Genomic DNA, 24,006 nt, shown 5'->3' with positions numbered 1-24,006 from the left:
CTTCTGCCAGTGTTATAGGGTTGTTGTTTGATGCATTGACTTTGAGAACTTTACTTTTCCCTCTGTGGATGTTCAGACCCAGGCTTGCAGAAAAATTTGCAACCCTGTTGGTTTTATCCTGCATTTGCTGTTGTGTGTGAGAAAGGAGGGCCAGGTCGTCAGCAAAGTCCAGGTCATCCAGCTGGCTCCACAATGTCCACTGTATACCGTTTCGCGTTTTCTCTGTTGACATCTTCATAACCCAGTCTATGGCCAGTAGGAACAGGAATGGTGAAAGTAGGCAACCCTGCCTTACTCCGGTCCGTACTGGGAAGGCCTCTGAAGTCTGTTGGCCATGCACTACTCTACATTTGAGACCTTCATATGAAGACATAATAATGTTGACTATTTTCTGTGGCACCCCGTAGTGTCTCAACAATTTCCACATTGACTGCCTATCCAGGCTATCAAAGGCCTTCTCATAGTCTATGAAATTAATATAGAGAGATGAGTTCCACTCTTGGGTCTGTTCAATGATGATGCGCAGGGTAGCAATTTGGTCTATGCATGACCTTTCCTTCCTAAAGCCCGCCTGTTGATCTCGAAGCTGGGGATCTATGGCTTCCTTCATTCTGTTTAATAATATTCTGTTGAAGACTTTGCCTGGGATGGACAAAAGTGTTATCCCTCTATAGTTAGAGCATGCACTAAGATCGCCTTTCTTTGGAAGCTTTATGAGTAGTCCCTCCTTCCACTCCTCTGGTATTTGTTCACCTTCCCAGATTTTCTTGAAGAGTGTGTATAGTAGTGTGGTGCTAGTTTCTATATCTGCTGTCAGTGCTTCTGCCGGTATACCATCTATTCCTGGAGCCTTCCAATTTTTCAGCTGCTTTATAGCTCTATGTATCTCTTCTTTTGAAGGTGGGTTGCAGTCTATAGGGAGGTCACTTTCAGCTGGTGGTATGTCTTGCGTGCACTCTGGTGTTGGTCTATTCAGTAGTTCTTCAAAATGTTCTACCCATCTCTTCATCTGTCCTTCCGCATCAGGTATTGTCTTTCCATCTTTGGTTTTCACTGGCCTCTCTGGCTTACTGTACTTACCAGATATCTTCTTAATTGTATTGTACACGTCCCTAATATTACCATGGTACAGTGCTTCTTCCGCTTCTCTTGCCAGCAGTTCCAAATAGCTCCCACATGATCTGGTGAGCGGTGTTCACTCTGTTTACATTTTACAATCATAGAGACGGGTTTGGTGACGGCTATTCATGGCTTATCATAAAGTACCATAAAACTACCAGTTTATCTTTGGTGTACGTATGTACTACATATGATTACTGAGTCATTTTTGTTCAACAAGAAGGTAAAAAATAAGTTATATTTTAAAATATTCTGTTAGTCTAATTTATTTCTTAGGTATTGCAGTTACACAGTTGGGATAACTTAGTAGTTAGTTATAACTAGATCTAAGTATTATGTGCACTCACTGACATAGCACACAAGAATCTCAAACTGTAGAGTTGTAGAGTAAACTAAGAGTAGAGTCGTGGATCTCTACTAAACTCTAAACTAGAGTAAACCTAAACTTAACTAAACTAAAAAACTTCTAGATCTAGATCTACTACTTATCTACTTTAACCTAGAATTAGTTAGATCTAGATCTAGAAGTTTTTTTAGTTTAGTTAAGTTTAGGTTTACACTAACTCTTAGAATCTAGTAACTTGTTGTTACTATCTATATATATAATTCTCTTCTGGGATCAGTTAGAAAACAAGCTGCAAGCGCGCCTTTGCAGTCCCCTCTCTTCCTCTCTATCACTACCACCCCCCACCCCACCCCACATGATCTGGTGAGCGGTGTTCACTCTGTTTACATTTTACAATCATAGAGACGGGTTTGGTGACGGCTATTAGGGGCAGATAATTGAGTGTGAAAGGATTTTAAACTTAGAGGAGGTAACTAATAGGAGGCTGCTTTCACTTGGGGGGGGGGGGGGGGGGGGTTAGTGTTTTTAAGCAAATATTTTCAATGGCAGCATTGGTACTGTCAAATTCACAAATTATAAATTACTGAAAAGTAGAAAAAAAAACAACTAAATAGCGGCGTATGATACGCAGCGGGTCGGCTCGTTGTTTATATTGTAGATCTCTAGATCTAGCTAGACTAGATCTAAACCTAAACCTAATCTAATCTTAGTAATCTAGTTGTAGTAGTAGTAGACTAGAATCTAGGAATTCTGATATTGTTTTTAAAAGATTCAAAGTGAGTGCTATTCAAAGTAGTCGTAGCATAGAGCATAGGTAGTGACATGCAATAAAAAAAATGAATATCAAAACCTGCTGTTTTAAAATTTAAAGAGACATTAAAAAGGACGCTGATTTAATCTTAAGCATATGATATATCTTGTAGATCTAAATCAGGGGTCTCCAAACTTTTCAGCCCGAGGGCCGCATTAACTATCGAATATCAGTTCGGGGCCAGAGTTTCTTCAGGGTCGTGGCGCCCCCCTCCTCCGAAGAACGTCTACCCCTCCTCTCTCCCCCCCCCCCCAACAAAATATAATTTATATAGAAATATATACAAATTTCAAGTGTCCACCCCCCCCCCCCCCCTCCCACCAGAGATCCACATTTGCTCTCAAATTGTTCTTCACGTATTTCATTCTTGAAAATGTGAAAATGTTTGTTCACACAGCATGTTGTTCGAAAATTTGAAAGGTACTTTGATGCAAAAGTATAAATGTTAGGAAAGTTCCTTGTTCAAAAATGTATAATAACCCATCCGCCCTTCTTTGAAAGTGTCTCTAAGGAAGTCATTTTCTTGCAATTCAATTACCTCCAGCTGCAGTTCATCTTTGCAACTGGCCACGTTTGCTTCAAATGGGCTTTGAAATAGTCTCACTTCTTCTGCCTTTGAATCCAAGTCAGAAAACCGCTACTTAAACTGCAGCTGGAGGTCTTTAATAATGTCAGTGGTTGCTTCAGCCGTAAAGACCTTGCACTGCTGAAAGTGTGTCAAGTTGTTAGCCTGTACTTGTTCCAAAAACATGACAAGTTTGTATCTAAAGGCCTTTAGGTGGGTGTATAGATCTAGATCAGAAACTAGATTTCACTCTCTTGCCGTTTTAGGTTCAGAAAATTTAAATGACTAGTTATGTCTGCCGCAGAAGCCAATTTCTATACCCACTCTTCATCAGACAATAATGGCTGTGACTTGCCTTTACTATCAGGAATTCACCTAGATTTTCTATTTCTTTTCTTAGATACACTGCTCAGAATTTTCTAGCAACATTAGCCATCTTACTGATTGCGATTTTGTGTTTGTCTCTAAACTATCTATGGTTAGATATCCTCTTCGGTAACAGTGCCACACATATTATGTAGTATGTAGGGAAGCCAACTCTTATGTTATGTTCATGTCTTCATCCACACCCCTAATGAACACAAGCAGTTGAGAGGTGGAACAGCTGTCCAGCGACTCATCCATTGCAATTAAAAAATAGTAAAACTTGCTTGAATTTCTCGCTATTTGAGTCGCAATGTTTTCACCAATGTCTGCAACACAGCTATAAATTGTATTAGCACACAAAGCTACATTTTCAAATGGTTTTGAATTTTCTGTGCAAAGCTCTACTCTTCAGCCACCTCCAACAAACATTTTTCAGTGGACAAAAAGATCGTCGCGGGCCGGATAAAATAACCTCGCGTAACCTCTCCGTAGTTTGGAGACCCCTGATCTAGATCATCTAGGTCTAGATCTAACTAAATTAATGTACATCTAGATCTAAAAGAGGCCTTAGTAGTAAGTAAGTTTAGAATAGTTTAGATTTAGTGTTTTGATTTTGTTATACCTAATTCGATGCCCTAGAATAAAATTTCGGAGTTATTGTTCTTTACTATTTTTTGTTACGGTGATTCAAATTAGCAAACCCCCGTTTTAAAATAATTCACATATTGTAAAAAAATATAAGTAGATCTAGTAGATTCTAAATCATGTAATAAAATTTTAAAATGTAATAGTTTTTTATATAATAGTCGTAAAAGTAATCAAGCTATTAGGCCTATTAAATAATAAGCTTAATTTAATTTAGCCTATAGTGCCCTATAGTGTAAGTATAGGTATCCTAAAATCAGACACCTACTATTTTAGTACTAGTGTAATTAATTTAGAAATGGTAAAGAGTGTAGCGGTTTAGTTTATAAATTAAAACAATAGGTTTATTTGATTTATTGTTGTATGGTGAAATGGAGGATGGATGATGACCACCTTACACTTGCTAATCCGAAAGTGTCGAGTTCGAATCCCAAATTTGTATGATGTCCCTGAGCCCACTCACCTCTGATGTATAGGCATGGGCAAACTGAACTATAAGCTGAGGAAGGTAGCAGCTGTACATAGTGCTGGTCACACTATCGTCCAAGCTGTGGTCATTGAAACAGATGCACTCTGCTTCATACTTCTGCCCCATATCTTTTGGGTTTCAATTGGGAAAAGATGATGATCTGCTGCCCCTACCTCACATGGTTCTATAGGGTCAAAAGTATGGGTATTTGATCTTTCAATGAATGGTGGCTGATCGTCGACTGAACTTATCTTAGATTCCAAGTATAGTATAACAAGCATCGCGTAGGAAAAACAGTCAACAACAGCTGTAATTTAGCTTGAGACTACTTTCATTTTGGGCCCTTGCCTACACCACTGATCACAACTGTCTATTAGTCATCTGTTTTGTATGGTTTATTGAGCTTAAAGCGCAGTTTTAATGCTTCTGATATTAAGTCAGAAAACGTGCTGTAAAATTTTACTCGCTTAACAAACACGACCTCACACGCACCATCATGTGTTGTATAACCAAAATATCTACAGCCTCAGTAAAGAGTCAACACCGCACAATGTTTTCATGATTCAAGGAAGCACAAATTACTCCCAATGAAAAAACCTGTATGTAGATTAGTATAGTATTAGGCCTACACTTTCACTGAAAGTGGATTAAATTCATACACCTTAGCAGTATCACCAGCATCCACGCTGAAAAGCTTTCTATGGAATGGCAGATAACGCATAAACATGCGTAGATGGTAAATTTTGTCTGACCTATGTACTTGCAAGATGTGCTTTATTTAAAGAAGAAAGCAAATCGCAATGGAGCATGTCTGCTGATGTTAAATTTGTGCTATACTTGTGTTAGTGTTTCTTGTGAATGCATTAGAATCCCACTCTGTCTACACAATAAAAACATTCATAGCCTTGCTGATACTTGACTCAACGTCTTGGTACTTCCTTCCTTTGATAATTATAATTAATTTCATTCCAAGTCAAAGTGTGGCTTATTCATAGTGCTCTTGGAAACCGTGATTTATATTCAGTTTCTTTCAGGCATCTCTCCGTGGAGCACTGCTCCCCCCACACAAAACATAATATATATATATATATATACATAATTATACAGAAATTATAGATCTTCCTAAACCACTGTCCTAACCCCCCCCCCCCCCTCCCCCGTCAAAGACCATGCCCCGGTCAAAATCTGTTGACAAGTTTGATGCAATAAGACCCAGCACCGGTCACATCCAGTGTAAACACGCCTCAGCACTTGTGTTTACTGTATTTAAAATGTTTTTGGCAATAGTCTAGTTTTTGGCCTATAGTATAGGCCCACATCCTTCATATAACATTAAGAATCACAGCTATTTCTCACAAACATTCATAATGTTAAGAAGAGTTAGGTGGGGGGGAGTGATGAAATGTGAGAGGGGGGGGGAGGTTGGTGGAAGCTTTAGGCTAGATGTGGAGAGTTTCTTTCACTCATTTAACTGTAATTTCTAGAAACTTCTCTAATGACGGGTAAAATCAAACTTCAACACAACGTGTGGTATACACTATTTTATTTAAGAAATCTTGAATATTCATCTATATTTACAATTAACACAGACGAGGCTCTTAAATCCTGCTGTTTTCACTTCACTGAACACACTTTAACCTCTACTAATGAGTCCTCTTAACTATGTCAGTGTAAGCTAAATATTCAGGTCCTTTTAGGTGTAACACAAATCTACAATATAACAAATGTCATGAAAATTAGCATAAAGGGAATGGCGTGGTCAGTTATTAGCACCTATCACTGCTCTCCATAAGTTGCGAGTTTGGGTCCCTGACTGGAGTCCACCCAACTCTGATGTGTCCCTGCCTTACAATAGGGAAAGTAAAGGCTACGTGGCATAGAGCTGACCACACTTTCATGTCTAGATCACAGAAACAGGTGAGCTCTACTGCCCCATGGACCTTCAGGCTTGAAAGTGTAACTTATCATCAAGGGAACAAATGTCATGGAAGCGTCACAGACTATAGTGTTCAGCTAATGAAAACTAACGCAGCATAGGTTGGTAATAGGATATGGCAACAGCATGGATTTATACATAATATATTTGTCATAATCATTCAACAACAGAAGTACAACTGTTATTTGAAACAATTTGTTTTGTTCTGACTCAGTAAAACAAGAAAGCAAGATTTGTGTTTCTCTCACTATCAGCAGCAAATACAAACATACAGCGAATACAGGCCTATATGTCTAAATATCAGTCAATCAGATCAAATAGTAAAAGGTATTCCTCAGAACTTTGTATTGGGAGGCTAATGGCAATGTAAAGAAGAGTGGAAGAATTGACAAGAAACACTTCCTCCTCAAAATGACAGAAGAAGCTGAGGAAACTGCATGACCAGGAAACTGGGCAAAACTCAATTGGCAAAGAAATACAAAAGAGCAAATGGGGATGATTGGACGCACCTTGATACAACCCACGACAGGTACTAGATTGGAATCCCCAGGGAAAGATAAGTTGCCAGTAAAACAAAAGCAGCTGGAATGTCAGAGTAAGATGGAGAGGTGTGGGTGTGTCCCTTTGATGGAGAGGTGAGGTTGTGTCCCTTTGGTGGAGAGGTGTGGTTGTGTCCCTTTGGTGGAGAGGTGTGGTTGTGTCCCTTTGATGGAGAAGTGTGGGTGTGTCCCTATGCTTCACAAGGGGTCCACAGGAATGATATGATGATGAGATAAATTAGATCAAAGTATAAATTATCTACGAGCCAGTCAAAAAATACAAATTTACAATCCAAACAAATTAAAATTAGAGATTTAAAATGTAGGTTTTTACATTAAACAGGCTTGCCTGAGTTTCCTCTCAATCTAAGCATCTTTCATTATATAGTCATTAAAGTAGGTAAAATTTTCAGGCTGATAAAGATTTGAGTCTTGATTTAAAGGTGGCCACATTGGATCCCTATTTTGAGCAATGCCTTCTTCACTAATTGCACCCATGTAACTAGGAAAATCAGCATCCAAATCCATTCTCATTGGATCCAGATCTAGAAGATCTTCTGGCAGTCTACCTACGTCAGGTGTTGCTTGGTCTGGAAGGCTAACGCCTACAGCTGTTGCCTGCTCTGGGAGTCTAACTTTCTCAGCTGTTGCTTGTTCTCTATTTAGATCAGTTGCATCAGTCGTATTACTTTGCTCATCATCACTAGCAAGAAAAATATAAGTAGCCTTAGTTAAGTAATTTTTGAGTGAAGTAAAAAACAAACATCTTTAACAACTTATTTTGGGTTTTTTAAAGTTTTAAGTTTATATCTTACTGCAAAGACCTGCTAATTTTATTCAAATAGCTGGAAGCTAATGATCAGTGATGTGATTGAAATTCACACATTTATCAAACAGGATAAGTTTCGATTGATTATAAAGTATGAGTATATATTGATATTACAATTAAAGTGTAGATATCCACACACTTTATTAAAATTAACTTTTTAAAAAAAAAACTACATTTCAAAATAAAATAAAATGAAAAAAAAAAAAAAAAAACTCACTTAAAACAAATGATAGCTCCAGGCATTTTAACTCTTTTGGTTAAGTAATCATTTGATGTGATATCACTTTTATCTGAATATACATAATAATAGAAGGATTGAACCACAATGTATTTTTTTTATTGAAAAATTATTTACTTCTAAATACAACATGGTTAACATTTGATTACATGTTTATTTTATGAGGTTGAGAACATCAGCTAGCTAATTTTTTTATGGTTAAAATAAAATGGTTAACCTGTTGAAAAAGTCTTCAGGTCAGAAAGTGGAATGTAATTATCTGATTTGCTAGTCAGCATGTGTTGAATTAATGGTGTCTCTTCTTTATCCTTCAGACGCAACAGATGAGTGTAAAGATCTTTCACTTCAGAAACTTTCTCCGAGTTAGTAATAACTAGAAAATAGTTAAGTAAATGCCCATAAAAAACAATGAACTCAAATTTTGAATCAGTTTCCTAGAATATGTTAAAATGTACCAATAAAATAACTAGATAAATTAATTTTATGTAGGCCACTGTCCATTTTTATATTAATGTGTATCAAACGGACAGGCATACATATGCCTAGGTCAAGAAACGTATGAACTCTACTTCATCAGCCCAATGGATTTCTAGGTCAAAGATGATTCTTTACTTTTTTTTTTACATATGGTGTATGCCAGGGGTCGGCAACCTGTGGCTCGCGAGCCGCATGCGGCTCTTTTGATATCAAGATGCGGCTCTCCAGCTCCTTGTGCAAATACTAATAATCTTAATAAAAAAATAAAATATTTGAAATGAAAAAATGTTAGTGGCTCTTTTAATTGTGTTGGAGGGGGATCCCTTCCAACACTAAAATTAAGAACGAAGAAGAAGAAAGATAATATTTAATCATCACAGCTAGACCTACTTTTCCCCTCAAAAATACATTTATAATCAGTTTAGAGATAATTTTAACATGAACACAAATCTTGAAGGTTAAAATCAAACCACAATTTGATTACATCCACATTAATCTGTCTCTATCAGAATGATCAGGCCACAAGTAGTCAATTTCTATAATTTAAAAAAAAAAACAACTAAAGAAAGATTAAATATTTCTCATTGCTAATAAACTTGCATCTTTGGGCATAGGGGAAGGTAAATGGAAAATTGAAAAATGTGTATAAGGGTTAACCATTTAAAGACTTGCCTGAATTTTGCTGTTGAGTGTGAACTGTAATCAATGCATAAGGTGTTTTGGAATCTTCTTTTTCAATTGAGTTGTTTGAGATTCTAGCAATAGTAGTGCCAGTAGGTTTTCCTTCCAGTAAACTTTTACTTTCACTAAAGCTCAGGAAACTCCATAGAACTCTGAGAAGATAAATTTTATTTAAAAATGGCTGAGATATTTAAATACTCTTAAAATTAATTTAAATATAATGCTCTCTTTTCATTATAAAAATAAAGTAAGTAATTGAAAAATTGTTATTTATATATATTTTTTAATTACCCTTCTTTCACATAACATTTGTACAATGAAAGGGTATTGAATGCTGCCACTAGCCATGTATAGAAAGAGAATTTGTGCTGGCCACTTGTTGACCTTGCTTGCATGGGCATTTTTTGCTGCAGCAATGTGTACATATCAATCTTCTCACTCTTGTTCTCACTCTTTTTTAGTGCTAGAAAAAAAAAGTAATTCTTGGTTAAAACATCTAGGATACCCAAAATAATGTTTTCCTTTTTTAAGGTGGTAATCTGTAAATGATGTTGAACGTTAACAACTTTTACATCCATCATCAATAGCCCCCCACCCCCATACACACCTAAAATTCCTACTGCGCTTTTAAAACTGTAATTTTCATTTTTTTTTAACCTAATCACTTTCTAAAATTTTTACTGAGCTTGATCAATATTGAGTATATTTGAATATTTTTTAATGCTATTCACAAAAATGTTTTTTTTTTTATAAATGTGAAATAGTAAATAAAATTTTATTTCTTTCATTTTGAAATGCAAGAGTGTTAGATTATACTTTCTGAACCCCTCTCCCCCTTGACACACAAGTCCAACCCCACTTCCCCCTAGGAGTAGTATGTCATTTTATGGATGACCTTAAGTTGTGCACAGAATTCTCCACAATAGGATAACATTTATGAGAAGAAAAGATGATGGTCAGCCAACCATTTCTGGAGTTATAAGGGAAAAAATGTGTAATCAAATTAACAAAGGTAATCTGTTACGTACAAGTCAACATTGTTTGAAGTGCCACAATATTTCTTTCATTGAAACAGAGCTCTGGGTCAATGTGTTTCAGTTTTGCTTGTAGCATGGACAGCACCTGGTTAATGCTCATCTCATTGGGGCACTTGAAAGGTTTACTGTACTGTGGGTGGAATTTTTAAAACAATTTAATTAATTAATTGGCTAATGCTCATCTCATTGGGGCACTTGAAAGGTTTACTGTACTGTGAGTGGAATTTTTAAAACAATTTAATTAATTAATTGGCTAATGCTTATCTCATTGCGGCACTTGAATGGTTTACTGTACTGTGAGTGGAATTTTTAAAACAATTTAATTAATTAATTGGCTAATGCTCATCTCATTGGGGCACTTGAAAGGTTTACTGTACTGTGAGTGGAATTTTTAAAACAATTTAATTAATTAATTGGCTAGACAAAACTTTAAAAAAATGTCTATCTCTTAAAGACTAGGACTAGAATATCTTTAACTTACAATTCTGTACAAGCACAATGAAGATTAAATCTAAAAACTACTGGCATTTAAATTCAAGCCAATGGCAGAGGAATAAATGAACAGAAAACAATAAAAATGACAATGGCAAAAGATGAGATACAATCAGAATTGACAGTTTACAGACTAAATCAGAGAAGCCCATTTGTGATCTTTTGGACTTGAAGATTTTGTTACAATTTACAATGCATATTATTGAAATAGAGAACAGAGGTGCCTTGAGATAAAATTTAATCAGTTAAAATCTAAAAAAATCTATATCAGGGTACGTGTATGTTGGGGTATTAATGTATATGTTTTCTTACCAGGTCTTTCTGGATCCAACAATACCAGTCAACAGCTCCTGTGTACGGCCATCTTTGGTTACTTCCAGTTATAACAGTGAAGGGAAGGGAAAGGCACTAGACAAGTAAAAAATGTATCATATAAATTTAGGAATGAATCATACTTGAAGATATTGTCAGGGGAAAAACTTTGTTAAAATAAAATGTTTCCCAGCCTGTTGTTTTGTTGTGTACAGTCATAAAGAATCTAACTTATTACAAATAAGATAATATTTGGTCAAGAGAAGCTTTAATTACAATAAGGGTAATTATAAATAGTTGTTATATTATTCAGTGGTATTTTATAAATCTATATCTCAAATTTAATATTACAGTTAATAGTGGATAGGCAGAGATGTCAATATCTAATAATTTCTAATCAAGAACTAATGCATGCAGCACCTTATAGACAAGTAAAATGTGATAGACACAGTAGGCTATAAAAGTCACATTGTTCAAATCATTTCGACTAAACAGTAATACAGCCAAAGTTGGTTCCCTTCCTGTAAACTTTAGCTGACCATAAAATAAAAATTGTTAAAATTTTAATGAAAAAAATGCTCACCTTGATTTCAAGATTTCCATAAGTCTTCAGATTCAATGTGATGATTATTCTGTTAAAGTGCTCGAAGTCAGTGTAATTACTTCTCTCCTTGCAACGCTTATAGTTCTTTATAGCCACTTTTAATTTCACCAGCCCTCCATCATCCACGTTATGCTCCAGCAGGGGAAGTAATTCTTCTTTCTGTAATAGAGATAAATATTATTTTCAAGTTTAAAACTGTCTCCAGCTCTCTTAAGAAAAAAAATGTAAGCATGCAATGAAGATTTTTTTATTTGATCCAGAAAAGAGCAATTTGTATGAAATGGATGTGTCTAGCTAGCCAGCTTAGACACTACTTTTTGTTTTACACATTTAGAAACAACAGAAACGTTTTTTTTAATCCTTCACGTTAGAATTAGATGTTAACAATTTTATCAAAGCAAAATAGTACCTCAAGCTGTTCAAATTTTTTTTCTGAAATCAAGGAAACTTTTGGGGGTTCTGTAAGTTGAAAGTCTGAAACTCCATACACTCTGTAAAAAAAAAAATTGTATAAAAAATTTGGGACAATACCAGCGGTTGGCAGTTTAGATCACTCTGGGTGATGCTGTTGTAGATCACAATGGGTGATGATGCTGAATCCAAAGTTACCACACCCAACCTAATGACATCACGATATGTATTTAATATTATATTATTAAGCAATAAGAAAAGGGTGTCTGAAATGGTACAGATAGCAGCATTTACTTGATACCATTTCTCAATGGCAGAAATTAAGTGGAAGGAAAAATTGAAATAAAATGGGGACTACATGTAACACGTATATTGTTTCAAGATGTGAGACAAGTAATACAAATTTTTAAAACTTAAGTTTAGAGCTTAACCACATACCTCAAAAACTGTTTAGTTTAAAGCTTAAATCCACATACCTGACATGCAGCTCAAATTCTTTTGTGGCTTTTTCTTTCTGTTTTCCATTGTTTATTTTTAAACAACAAGGAGGTTGTTTTTCAAAGCTCCAGCCCCTAGGTACGGAGAGAAAAATAGCACATCACAGTATTAAAACAATTAACACAAACCATAGTATGCAAGCAAAAAAAAGAAACAATAAGTTTAAAAACAAATTCACTTACACTTCTTTAAGAGTGTTGTTCAAAAAACGGAGCTTTGCAGTGATTACTGTGTTAGAGCTTTCCGTTGTACATAATGCATAAGTATCTCTAAAACTGTTCAGTAAAACGTAAAACAAAATTACACATAAAAATGTTGCAAATCAAATAAACTTTAAAGTAATGATTTTACTTTTTAAAAAAAAGTATGCTATGATTTAGACTAATATTGAACTAATAATTTTTACTTGAGGTAATGAATATTTAGAGTAACTGATATGAAATTATATGCTGGAGTTGTCATGAGACAAGTATTTACAACATTATCAAAAGACTTTAACATGCACATCAACAATGCCATCAACTGGGAAAACCATAAAAATATTTTAAAAATTGTGTGCATTTTTTTAAAAAATTATTTAAAGTAACTAAACACAACTTGAGAAATCCCTAAAAATCAATTTGTTTTTTTTTTAAATTTCACAGGGAAACTGTATACAAACATGGAGTAACAAGGTCAGGCTGTTGTAAGGTATAAGTTTAAAATATTTACTGGAAAATATTGAGTAAAAGCTAATGCAATTACATCTAATTGATATAGCCAATAAAGTTTGTCTTATTTAAGTTAAACCTAAGGTTAAAATGTCAGGTTAATATAACTGGAAATGTAGCCTTAAATAGCAAAAAAACTATTTTCAAGTTCTCTGCATTTGAAAATGTTATAACAATTAGTTCTTAAAATACAATAATTCTTAATGTTTACATCTTTGTTTTTATTTATTTATTTTTTAAAGCTACTATGGAGCCGAATTTAGCAAAAACATGTTTTTAATTCATGCCGGGTTCGTACAACTTTTAAAAAATGAAATATCCAGACTTTTAAAAAGAAAGACTTGATACAGATGATAATGTTTAAGTGACAATTTATAAAACAATGCAATATTTACACTCTCATTATAATTACAGTCTAATGACATTCATTTTAGGCAATTCAGCTAATGTTTATTTTTAACTTCTCTAGGCTAATTTCAGCAAATAACTTTTCTGATTCTGCCCACCTCCTCCAAGTTAAAACTATTAAAATAATTGATTAACATGAAATTATTTTGTTTTCGACAATTAAACTAATGTAATCTGTTAACGGTGTTTTTTTTAAAGTTTTCAATTAAATTATTATAGTAGTCCTATCTATAAGGCCTAATAGTATATCCTTTAAAGAATAATAATAATAAAGTTATTTACTAATTTAGGTCTGCTCTTGTGAATATCTTAGACCTATTCAACCTAGAACTAGTAAATTGTATTTTGGAAACAATAGGCTACTTGAAAAAAAACATTTGAGCCAAAAATAAACATTCTGCAGGCCTTAAAAATGAGAAAAAAAATTTTTAAAATTTTTTTAAAAATTTTAAGCTTAAAAATGAGAAACTTTTTGTCTGCAATTAAAAAATTGCTGGTAAAATATCCCCCCCCCCCCCAACACAAGACATGGCGGAGGTGTTACTGGGAGGTAGTCTAGATATTAGTGGGTCTGTATGTCATAGCATGAACTAGTTCACACAAGCTTAGACATCAAAGACTGTAGTTACAAGGAGGGGCAGGTTAGTCTAATACTAAATTGTCGGCATTTACTAAGATTTAAAAATTAATTTAAAGTTCCAAAATTAAATGGAAAACAGTGGTAGAGGTGGTAGCTGATAATTTAACAGAAGTTGAATTAAAAATACAGGTAGATGAATTATATTTTGACTACCACTCAAACGCCTCGCTCATAATTTTTTGTTTTGACTGTCTCTCTGCAATCTCAGCGGAATCATTCTTTCATTAAATAACAATGTTAAATACCCATAACACTGTCAAAGTCAAACGACAACAATAAAAACTGCAGGCAAACAATCCCCGCCTCTCCCTCTACCATGTTACTGAGTGATTGAGTTTCTTCTGTGTTGGCAAAATTGCAGTAAATGGGCTAAAGAAAGGACTTCTAAGTTCTAGTTGTTTCCTAGACCTTCCAGACGGCGTACAAACTCTGACCATGTCAACAATATTAATCAGGTCTTCCCATAAAACTTACATCCTGTTCAAATCTTGGTTTGTTTGAGTATCTTCCCCTTGAGGTGTAGCCAGACTAGCATACTCCAGAGCTCTATGCCTTCTCAAACATTTCATCATTTCTGCACTGTATAGTCTTAAAGAGTCTATCTCTTCTTGCTTAAGCTGAAATAAATGTCATAAAAAAACTTTTAGTTTAAATATAAGTGCTTAGATCAGATAAGTTACACTTTTGGTTACACTACACCAGCAGGTCTGAGAGTATCTTTAAATCGGGAGTGATCTCCCCTAAACTTTCTCAAATATTCTTATATAAAACAACAGGGGATGGGAACTATGGGATATAGTTATGATTTTTAATCCATTTTAAACACTTAATTTTTACTTTCTCGTATATACGAAGTATAGAGAAAGTCTTGTAATCGTGCAAAAAAAAAAATCGAGATTTTTGCAAATCTCGACGTTTTGCATCTCACTGATACGGAAAAACATAATTTTGCAATCTTGTCCGTATGTCTGTGTGTGTGTGTGTGTCCGTGTGTAAACACGATAACTTGAGTACCGTTACAGCTAGGTTGATGAAATTTCATATATAAGTATTTAATCAAAATCGTAGATCCGTATCAACTTTTGAGCGATTTCCGATAACCGGAAGTGGTACTTTTCCTACTTTGAATTTTTCAAAAGCCTATAACTTGAGTACTATTTCAGATAGATAAATGAAATTTCATACGTAAGTAAAAGATCTAATTCTCTACCTTCTATTAAATTTTGAGTCATTTCCGTTGACTGGAAGTAGTACTTTACGCTACTTCCGATTTCTCAAAAAACTAATGTAAATTTTAAAAGTAATAATAATATTGCGCACTATTATGCGCTTTTTTATTTCGCGTTCACTTGGTGTGCAATTAATTTGTCTACGAGATTTTATTCTATTTTTAAAACTTTAAGTATTTAAAATGGATTAAAAATCATGTCTATAGCCCGAGTTCCCATCCCCTGTTATTTTATATAAGAATATTCGAGAAAGTTTAGGGGAGATCACTCCCGGTTTATTTAAAATAGAATAGAATCTCATAGAAAAAAGAATTGCGCACCAAGCGAACGCCAAAACAAAATGTGCATAACAGTGCGGAATATTATGAGTACTTTATAAAATTACATGCGTTTTTTGAGAAATCAGAAATAGCGTAAATTACTACTTCCGGTCAACGGAAATTACTCAAAATTTGAAAGAAGGTAGAGGATTAGATCTTTTACTTATGTGTGAAATTTCATTTATCTATCTGAAATAGTACTCAAGTTATAGGCTTTTGAAAAATTCAAAGTGAAAAAAGTACCACTTCCGGTTATCAGAAATCACTCAAAAGTTGATACGGATCTAAGATTTTGATAAAATACTTATATATGAAATTTCATCAACCTAGCTGTAACGGTACTCAAGTTATCATGTTTACAGACACACACACAGACATACGGACAAGATTGCAAAAATATGTTTTGCCGACTTAAGGAGGTTTAAAACGTCAAGATTTGTAAAAATCTCGATTTTTTTTTTTTGCACGATTACAAGACTTTCTCTATACTTTGTATATACAAGAAAGTAAAAATGATACTTTATATATACCAAATCAAAAATGTGATTTTGCTACTAAAAAATAAAATTAATTTTTAAAAAATAGTTGAGAATATAAAACTTTTATATATGTATCAACATATATAATAGATTTATCTATTTAACACTATATGCATGTAAAAATAAAATTACCTGAAATTTAAGAGAATCGATCAAATTACTGCACTGTCTTTGACATCTCAGAAAAAGGTCCCATGATTCATCCTGTTTGAAAATGACTTAATGTGTGAGTCTACAATGTTAAATAAAAATTGGGTTGTGCTGTTATAGTGGTCTGTTACAATTTTATGCTTTTTCCTATCACTATACCTACACATTGTTTTACAAGAGGAAATAATTTGATGTATGAACCTTAATTATTAAACTTCAATATTAGTGAAAGAAAATAGTAAGAACGTACATATTAGTCACAATTTAAACAACAGTGAGGCAACACAACTTTTGATCTTTAAAAAAAACATTCAAATTGCCTGTCAAATCATTAAAAATATCAGGAATTTACCTTTTCAATTGGACTTAAAGCCTCTTTTACTTCCAATGAACTGAATTCAGTCTATTGGATAAGAAGAAAAACAATTTCATTGGTTTTATAAATGACAGAATTAAAAGAATTACTTTTGAAATTTAAAAAAAAAAAAAAAAAAAAAAAAAAAAAAAAAACATGGGAATAAAAAAATTAAAATATGGACATCTTACTTGGAGCACTTGATTGTGGTTTATGTCTTTTCCAGTCAGACACATGCTAGGTAAACTTAGCTCCATTTTCTTAAAATTTTAAACAAAAATTTAATTAGTAACAATGATAACATTTTATCAGGCCTGAAAAAATAAAATAAGAGTCCACCCAACTCTGAAGGTACCTGACTTACGTTGGGGAAAGTTAACGCAGCAGAGCATAGTGCTGACAATACCATCCGTTCATATGCAGAGGTCAAGAAACATATGAACTCTACTTCATCTGAGGTCTAAATTAAGTACACCTATATGTTTTGTAAAGTTTAAATGTAGAAATAAATAAGTATATCCTTGCTATTACATGTTGTCTCGGAACATAACTCTATAAGCGCATCACAAATTGATTCAATAATTCTTTAATTTTGCTTTTTATTATCTCATTACAGTATTGAATTCAAAACACTAATGTTAACAGTTTGTAGTTTCATAAACAGAGCAATGGCAATCAATGTCAGTGCCCAGATAAACTATCAATTTTGCACTCCCACCCCAGTTTATATTAATTTAGTGTCACACATCTGATGTAGAAAATAGTTAAACAAGTCTGTTAAGCCAAGTTACAGTCTGTTTTCTGAACTTCTACTGTGTACAATTCACAAATACAACTAAAAATGCTTTTTATTTTTTTCTAACCCACTTGGTGCCCTCTAGTGTTGGTGCCATAGTGGCTACCCCACCTGCCCTCTTCTACCTACGCTTCTGTTCTCATAAATAAATTTAATGCTTTCACACTACTTGAACTGATAAACTAGAAACACAGGTCCAAGTGAATTAACGTCATCTGCTCTTTAAAAAAATAAAGCCCAATATTTAACTCTAACACTAATTGAAAGCAGAAGACAGTCTTTTATGTATTATTTCAAGTGTCAATCTAACATTTAATTCTATAGCCCTTTTGCATTATTTTTTAAACAACTTAAATGAAACAGCTAGTTAAAACAAGAAAGCCTTTTAAACAATTTATAAACGACTTACATTTTTTCTATTTAAATCTTCCTCTGCTACTTTTCCATAGACAACAAGTTGGTTAAGAAAAGTTTCAAGCATTTCTCTCTGGTTTCTGTGGCAATCGAAATTAATCATATTTGCATTAATGCCAATAGTAAAAAATTGTATTGAACTGGTAAATAACAAGCAGAAAAAACTGCTACTCAGTGTTAGGTCTAAACAATAAAAATGTAATTAGCAAAATGTGAGTTAATACAAAAAAGAACTGTCAAGGTTCCATTTACATAATATTCAACTAATAGATGAGTCTATACTTTGCAAATGAATATAATTATATGTTACAACATTATAGTTACCCTGATTTATTGTGTTCAGTGTTAAAGATGCTTTCATTGATAAAACTTAATAACACTGTTGCCAATCTTGGTTGGATTTCTTGTGATTGATCACAATACAGTGCATTATTTTCCATCAACTGATGTTGAAGCAATTTGAATATTTGAAATTCATTATCTTTTGAAGGAGAATGGTCTTCATTGTTTGCCCATAAGCCACTAACAATACCACAATCCATGACTGTTGGATATCTAGAAACAAATTATTGTTGTAGTAATATTGTCAGTTAAAAAAACACATTTGAAATATTTGCAACAAATGCTATTAAACCCAAATTAACTATCACATTAAAAATATTTCTTAATTGGAGTTTAATATTACTTTAAAATACTAAGCATCAGGAGTTTACATTGGGCTTATCTATTATGATGGAGCTTGTATAAATGTAATTTGCAAGTCAATTTAAATTATTATTCATTTAGAATAAGTTTAAGTGATTGTAACTCAAATGAATTAATAATTTGGTGGGTTACATTATAAACAATGTTTGTGAAGAGGTCAAGGTGCCAAGATTGTTACCATGTATGAAAAAAGCACATTTTCTTATCAGCTTTAACAATATATTCGCTACTAGCATCCACACTATTTTTTACACAATGGAGCAGTCTAATATGTAGTGCTTCCTCTATGTAAAGCTAAAGAACTTGAATGAATGCCTTTTGGTTACAGAAAAGGCAATGTGTCAAGTTCTGCAAACTATTACAAATGCTTAACAGTATTTTTGTTACAGTTCTTATTGTATTTTGATCTGAAGAAATCTAACAGGTAGAACTACAATGAAAACATCTATCTACAAAGTGTATTTTAAAGATATATAGGCCTACACTGTAAAATAAAGTTTACACTTACCTACATGGAAAGCGTCACCCACTAAAAAGCTTATTCAATATGTTTGAAGCTATATAAAAATCTTTGGTGAGCACAAAATGATGCCATTTATGATTTTTTTGTTTTCTATGATTTTAGACAAAGTTGCTGTTTCTGCTACCTGTTAGTGAAAAGAAAGTTAATGATTTAATGACATTAAATTAATAGAGTGGGTTTCACACCAAGCACTCTGCCTGTTTTAGGTTAGGAGAAGGGTTTTGGGAAAATGCAAAATGTGAATGCTGAGGTGGTAAAATTAAGTAAAATACAAGATGGGTGCAATAACGTCCATTCACAGGACATTTTTGTCTTGCATCTTACCCCATCTATCTAATTGTTACACTGTCTGCAAAAATTATACTGTAACCTAATTTTAATTTGCAGGTGATTCACAATGAACTTTGATGCTGACTTTAAACACTGGGACAGTATAGTATAGGTTGTATTGTTATAAATTCCAATTTTGATTGAGCAACTTCTTTCTATGAATTTCTATTGTCTTGACTTTGAACAACTCCTTGTTAGAAACTGCTTAATATGCAGCCTTTGGGTTAGTGTTAGGCTGTAAAAAATATAACACTTGTGATGGTATTAAGAACATTTACTCTCGAACTTTAAAAAAAAACATGAACAAAACCAAAAATGTCTCTCGCAAATGAAATGAAATTGTGCTTCACTATTTACTTTATCTTTACCTATGCATGTTGTATGTTTTGACTTTTCATCTCGCATTTTACCAAGACCCTCAGAAGAAGGATGCAGAGTTGTGAATTAAGCTATTAATAATTAACTAATCATAAAACAGTAAAACAGGAAGTAGGCCAACTCTAACTAATCTACCTATAAAAATAAAAATCTATAGATCTAGATCTCTCTAGCTAGACTAGTCTAGGTAAGAAGTAAAGTAGTAGGCTTACTGACATCACATAGAAATTGGAAATAGAAATCTAGAACGCCTCTACTTTAAACTTAACACCCACACTTTTATTCTAATTTGAGAGTTACTTCCAATTTTGAGAAGATCTAGTACTAGAGTTACTTACTATTAGTCTAGATATCTAGATCTAGATCTAGACTTAGAGGAGTGAAGTGAGCATAAAAAGTAACAGGATAAACGTCTAAAAGGGAATTCCCTAAGAACGGGTTATTTCTCGAAAATCTACATTTGTTTGCCAGTTTGTATAGGCCTAATGCTTAGTCTAAGCAATTTTAATTTTGGCTAAAAGTCAAAGAAAGTTATAGAACAATAAAACCTCAAAATAGCCATTGCATAAAATATAATAGTTAATTGAGATATCTCTGATATGTCCTCAAATTATTATATATGTATAGATCTATATCTAGATTTAGATCTCAAAGCTTTTTTATCTAGTCAGATCTAGATCTAGTGGGGATAAATAAATGTAGGCCAAACTACCAAAACAACAACACAGGGAAATATAAAATAATATTAATAAAAATATATGCGTGGTTAGTGGAAATGTTTCATATGTAGATCTAGAACTCTAATGTTTTTCTTTTTGTATCAGTAAGATCTATATTTAGATCTAGACCTAGCCTAGATCTAGCTAGCTAGAGTCTAACTCTAACAACTGCAAGCCCAAGGTTTGTTGCAGTGACAAAATGTAAACAACCAAATTTACTGAAAATGTGAAATTGTTTTTTGCTTTTTAATTTAATAATAATTGTTAGGCCTAATAATGTAGCGTACTGTTTATTTCTGGTTTCTAAATTAAAATTAAAATGACCAATAACGTAAGTGCAGTTTCATTGATTTAGATGAACGTGATTATCTATAGGGCCTACTAGACCTAGATCTATATATTTTACTATATAATATACGAGCCGACCCGCAGCGTATCATACGCCGCTATTTAGATCTAGTTGTTTTATTTTCTACTTTTCAGTAATTCATAATTTGTAAATTCGACAGTACCAATGCTGCCACTGAAAATATTTGCTTTAAAACACTAACCCCCCCCCCCCCCCCACTTTCCCCTAACCCCGACCCTACACCCCCCCCCCCCCGTGAAAGCAGCCTCCTCTTAGTTATTTCTTAGTTACCTCCTGTAAGTTTAAAATCGAACTAAATTATCTGCCCCTAATAGAAACCCGGCTGTACAGCTCTTCGATTTGTAAACATTTAGCTTTGTAAAAATTTAGAGTGAACACCGCTCACCAGACAATATGTTGGGGTGGGGTGGGGGGTGGTAGTGATAGTGATAGAGAGAAAGAGAGGGGACTGCAAGGAGGCGCTTGCAGCTTGTTTTCTAACTGATCCCAGAAGAGAATTATATATACGAGCCGACCCGCTGCGTATCATACGCCGCTATTTAGTTGTTTTTTTTTTCTACTTTTCAGTAATTTATAATTTGTGAATTCGACAGTACCAATGCTGCCATTGAAAATATTTGCTTAAAAACACTACCCCCCCCCCCCCCCCCCCCCAGTGAAAGCAGCCTCCTCTTAGTTACCTCCTCTAAGTTTAAAATCGTTTCAAACTAAATTATCTGCCCCTAATAGCCGTCACCAAACCCGTCTCTATGATTGTAAAATGTAAACAGAGTGAACACCGCTCACCAGACAATGTGGGGGTGGGGTGGGGGTGGTATTGATTGTGATAGAGAGGAAGAGAGGGGACTGCAAAGGCGCGCTTGCAGCTTGTTTTCTAACTGATCCCAGAAGAGAATTATATATATAGATAGATAGATATAGTATATAGTATAGGCCCTATATAGGACCTATATATATATTAATATTATATAGGCCTAATACTAATAATACTATTATATAATATATATAAAGCAAAGTGGTCAAGTGCCCGATGGGGCACTTCCCTACGCTGCAGGCGATTCAAATTTGGCAGGATCCTGTCTTGGGGCGACAGAACACAAAGGCAGGTGCCAGTTGGCCAAAAAGTGAACGGAGAGGGGGTCAAAACTGACCTCGACTGACCGGCGCCTTATATGGGTTATATTACAAAAAAACTTTTGCCCAACGACCCCCCCCCCCTTGATATTTTGTGAGGTGGTAGGAGGACACCTACGGGTGTCAGAAAAAACGCGACATATCCGGGAAAAATCAGCAAAGTGGTCCAAACTGACCAGTCGTATTTTCCTATATAATCTTTGTATTTTATGGGTACTTACCCTCTCTACAGCAGGCTTATGTTTTGCATGCTCATAGATAAATGGTCATGCTGTATGGAAAAACTGTCAGTTTGACTAAAAGCCCTCAACGAGGGCTAAAAAGTGACCGCAAGTGAAATACTCTTTATATGGGCTATATTACGAAAAAAAACTTTTGCCAAACAACCTCCCTTGATATTTTGTCAGGTGGTTGAAGAACACCTAGGGGTGTCAGAAAAAACTGGCCATAGCCGGGAAAAATCTGGAAATGGGTCAAAACTGACCAGACGTATTTCCCTATACAGTCTTTGTATTTTATAGGAAAAACAGAGGGTAATTTCACCAACAATTTTAAAGCGCTTACCATCTGTACATCAGGCTAATTCTTAGCATGCACCTCTATAGATGACTAGGGTATAAGGAAAAACTGTTGGTCAGACTCAAAGCCCTCGAAGAGGGCTAAAAATTAACAGCGAGGGAAATTCTCCTTATGTAAGACATATATATATTAATTAACAAACGCCCCCCCCCCCCCCCTCCCCTTAATATTTTGTGCAATCGTAGACCAACCATGGAAAGTAACAAAAAATTTTAATTACCGTCTGAAAAACCCTGTAGGATCGTTAGATTTGTCTGTTTTTTTCTTAATCAAACAATTGTTTATGAAAAAGTAAACCAAGACTACGTTATTTGGTCTATGTACAGGGGAGGTAATATTTTAAAGTAATAGGCCTAATTTTAAATAATTTTTTAACTATTTTAAAGAAAAAAAAATCTCAAAGTATAGCATTCTTCTAAATAGATATTTCATTATAAATTAAGCAGTTTATTGTAGTTGAATTGTAAAAATTTAATGCGAAAGTGAATTTAATATAAAAATTGATGTATAATATTAAGGAAGCCTTTGCAGTTCTAATAACCTTGCGAGTAATAAGTTTGCGAATCCTTTAACAAAGTTGGCATGACATGAAATTACTTAGACTATTTAAACTCAGGCCCTAAGCACTCCACATTACAGCCAATCACAAATTAATTAATTATTTAAATTCTCAAAAGTTTTTTGTAAACCTAAGTGAAGCTAGGCAGAATGCCTAGTATATTATATACTACATATAGTATATTAGTATTAGCAGTATTACATAGTACATAGGTATTGCTTGATCTAGATCTACCAGGCCTATAAAATCCTATGATCTATCTATATTCTATAGGCCTGTAATCAAACACACACATCCAATTTTTAGCAATATTTGATAAAAACAAAACTATCCAATTTTTTAAACCATGGACCATACCATATTCATTTTAATAACATCATACATGATTTTTAATATATTTAATGGGCCTTGGTTGTGTCCATTATTACAGAAGGATAAATTTTACAGAGAATTAGAGGGATGATCAGCTACTCAATAGTCAATAAATAAGCAACAAAATAAAATTATCATTTAAATTTTTTTTTTCAAAGTTGTAAGATCAAGATCTTTATGATTATGTGATACAGAGACATTTTACCTTGGCAGAAGAAGAGTCTGTTAAGCTGAAATGGTGTTCAATGATAAAGTTATAGAACATTTTTAATCCTGGTGCTTTTGCCAAACAACAAGCAGAAAAGCGGGCTGAACCATGCTGCCATGCATTTTATGGCCCTTGCGTTTTATTTTAGAGATTACAAAATAGATTTTCAAAGCAAACACAAAAAAGAGGATAC

At 33.9% G+C, this 24,006-nt stretch overlaps 1 protein-coding gene across 1 annotated transcript; it reads right to left on the bottom strand.

Annotated features, from left to right (window-relative positions):
* Positions 1–5,847: 5,847 nt before the first annotated feature.
* LOC131944005 (uncharacterized) lies at positions 5,848–20,270 on the bottom strand. Its single transcript, XM_059304445.1, has 19 exons — positions 20,211–20,270; positions 19,150–19,288; positions 18,261–18,491; positions 17,932–18,016; positions 16,918–16,986; positions 16,724–16,774; positions 16,354–16,425; positions 14,608–14,750; positions 12,558–12,650; positions 12,354–12,449; positions 11,876–11,957; positions 11,446–11,625; positions 10,863–10,958; positions 10,050–10,188; positions 9,313–9,484; positions 9,013–9,173; positions 8,081–8,236; positions 7,843–7,915; positions 5,848–7,499 (listed from the first exon to the last, which is right to left on the bottom strand). The coding sequence occupies exons 3-19, from the start codon at positions 18,476–18,478 to the stop codon at positions 7,163–7,165; spliced, it is 2,223 nt and encodes a 740-aa protein (XP_059160428.1). The 5' UTR covers positions 18,479–18,491; positions 19,150–19,288; positions 20,211–20,270; the 3' UTR covers positions 5,848–7,162.
* Positions 20,271–24,006: the final 3,736 nt, after the last annotated feature.

The sequence above is a fragment of the Physella acuta genome, unplaced genomic scaffold (genome assembly GCF_028476545.2).
Source record: "Physella acuta isolate Inbredline_101_S28 unplaced genomic scaffold, ASM2847654v3 ptg000041l, whole genome shotgun sequence".
NCBI lineage: Eukaryota > Metazoa > Mollusca > Gastropoda > Physidae > Physella > Physella acuta.
This window is presented reverse-complemented; position numbering and strand designations above follow the sequence as displayed.

Bases quoted from the DNA above. Each gene is read 5' to 3' on its own strand.
- LOC131944005 (XM_059304445.1), bottom strand. From the start codon at position 18,478: ATGGATTGTGGTATTGTTAGTGGCTTATGGGCAAACAATGAAGACCAT. The intron at 8,237-9,012 runs GCAAGTCTTTAA...ACTATTTTCTAG, and splicing joins CACTCAACAGCAAAATTCAG to TTATTACTAACTCGGAGAAA. The intron at 7,500-7,842 runs GTGAGTTTTTTT...TTTTCTTGCTAG, and splicing joins GGAGCTATCATTTGTTTTAA to TGATGATGAGCAAAGTAATA.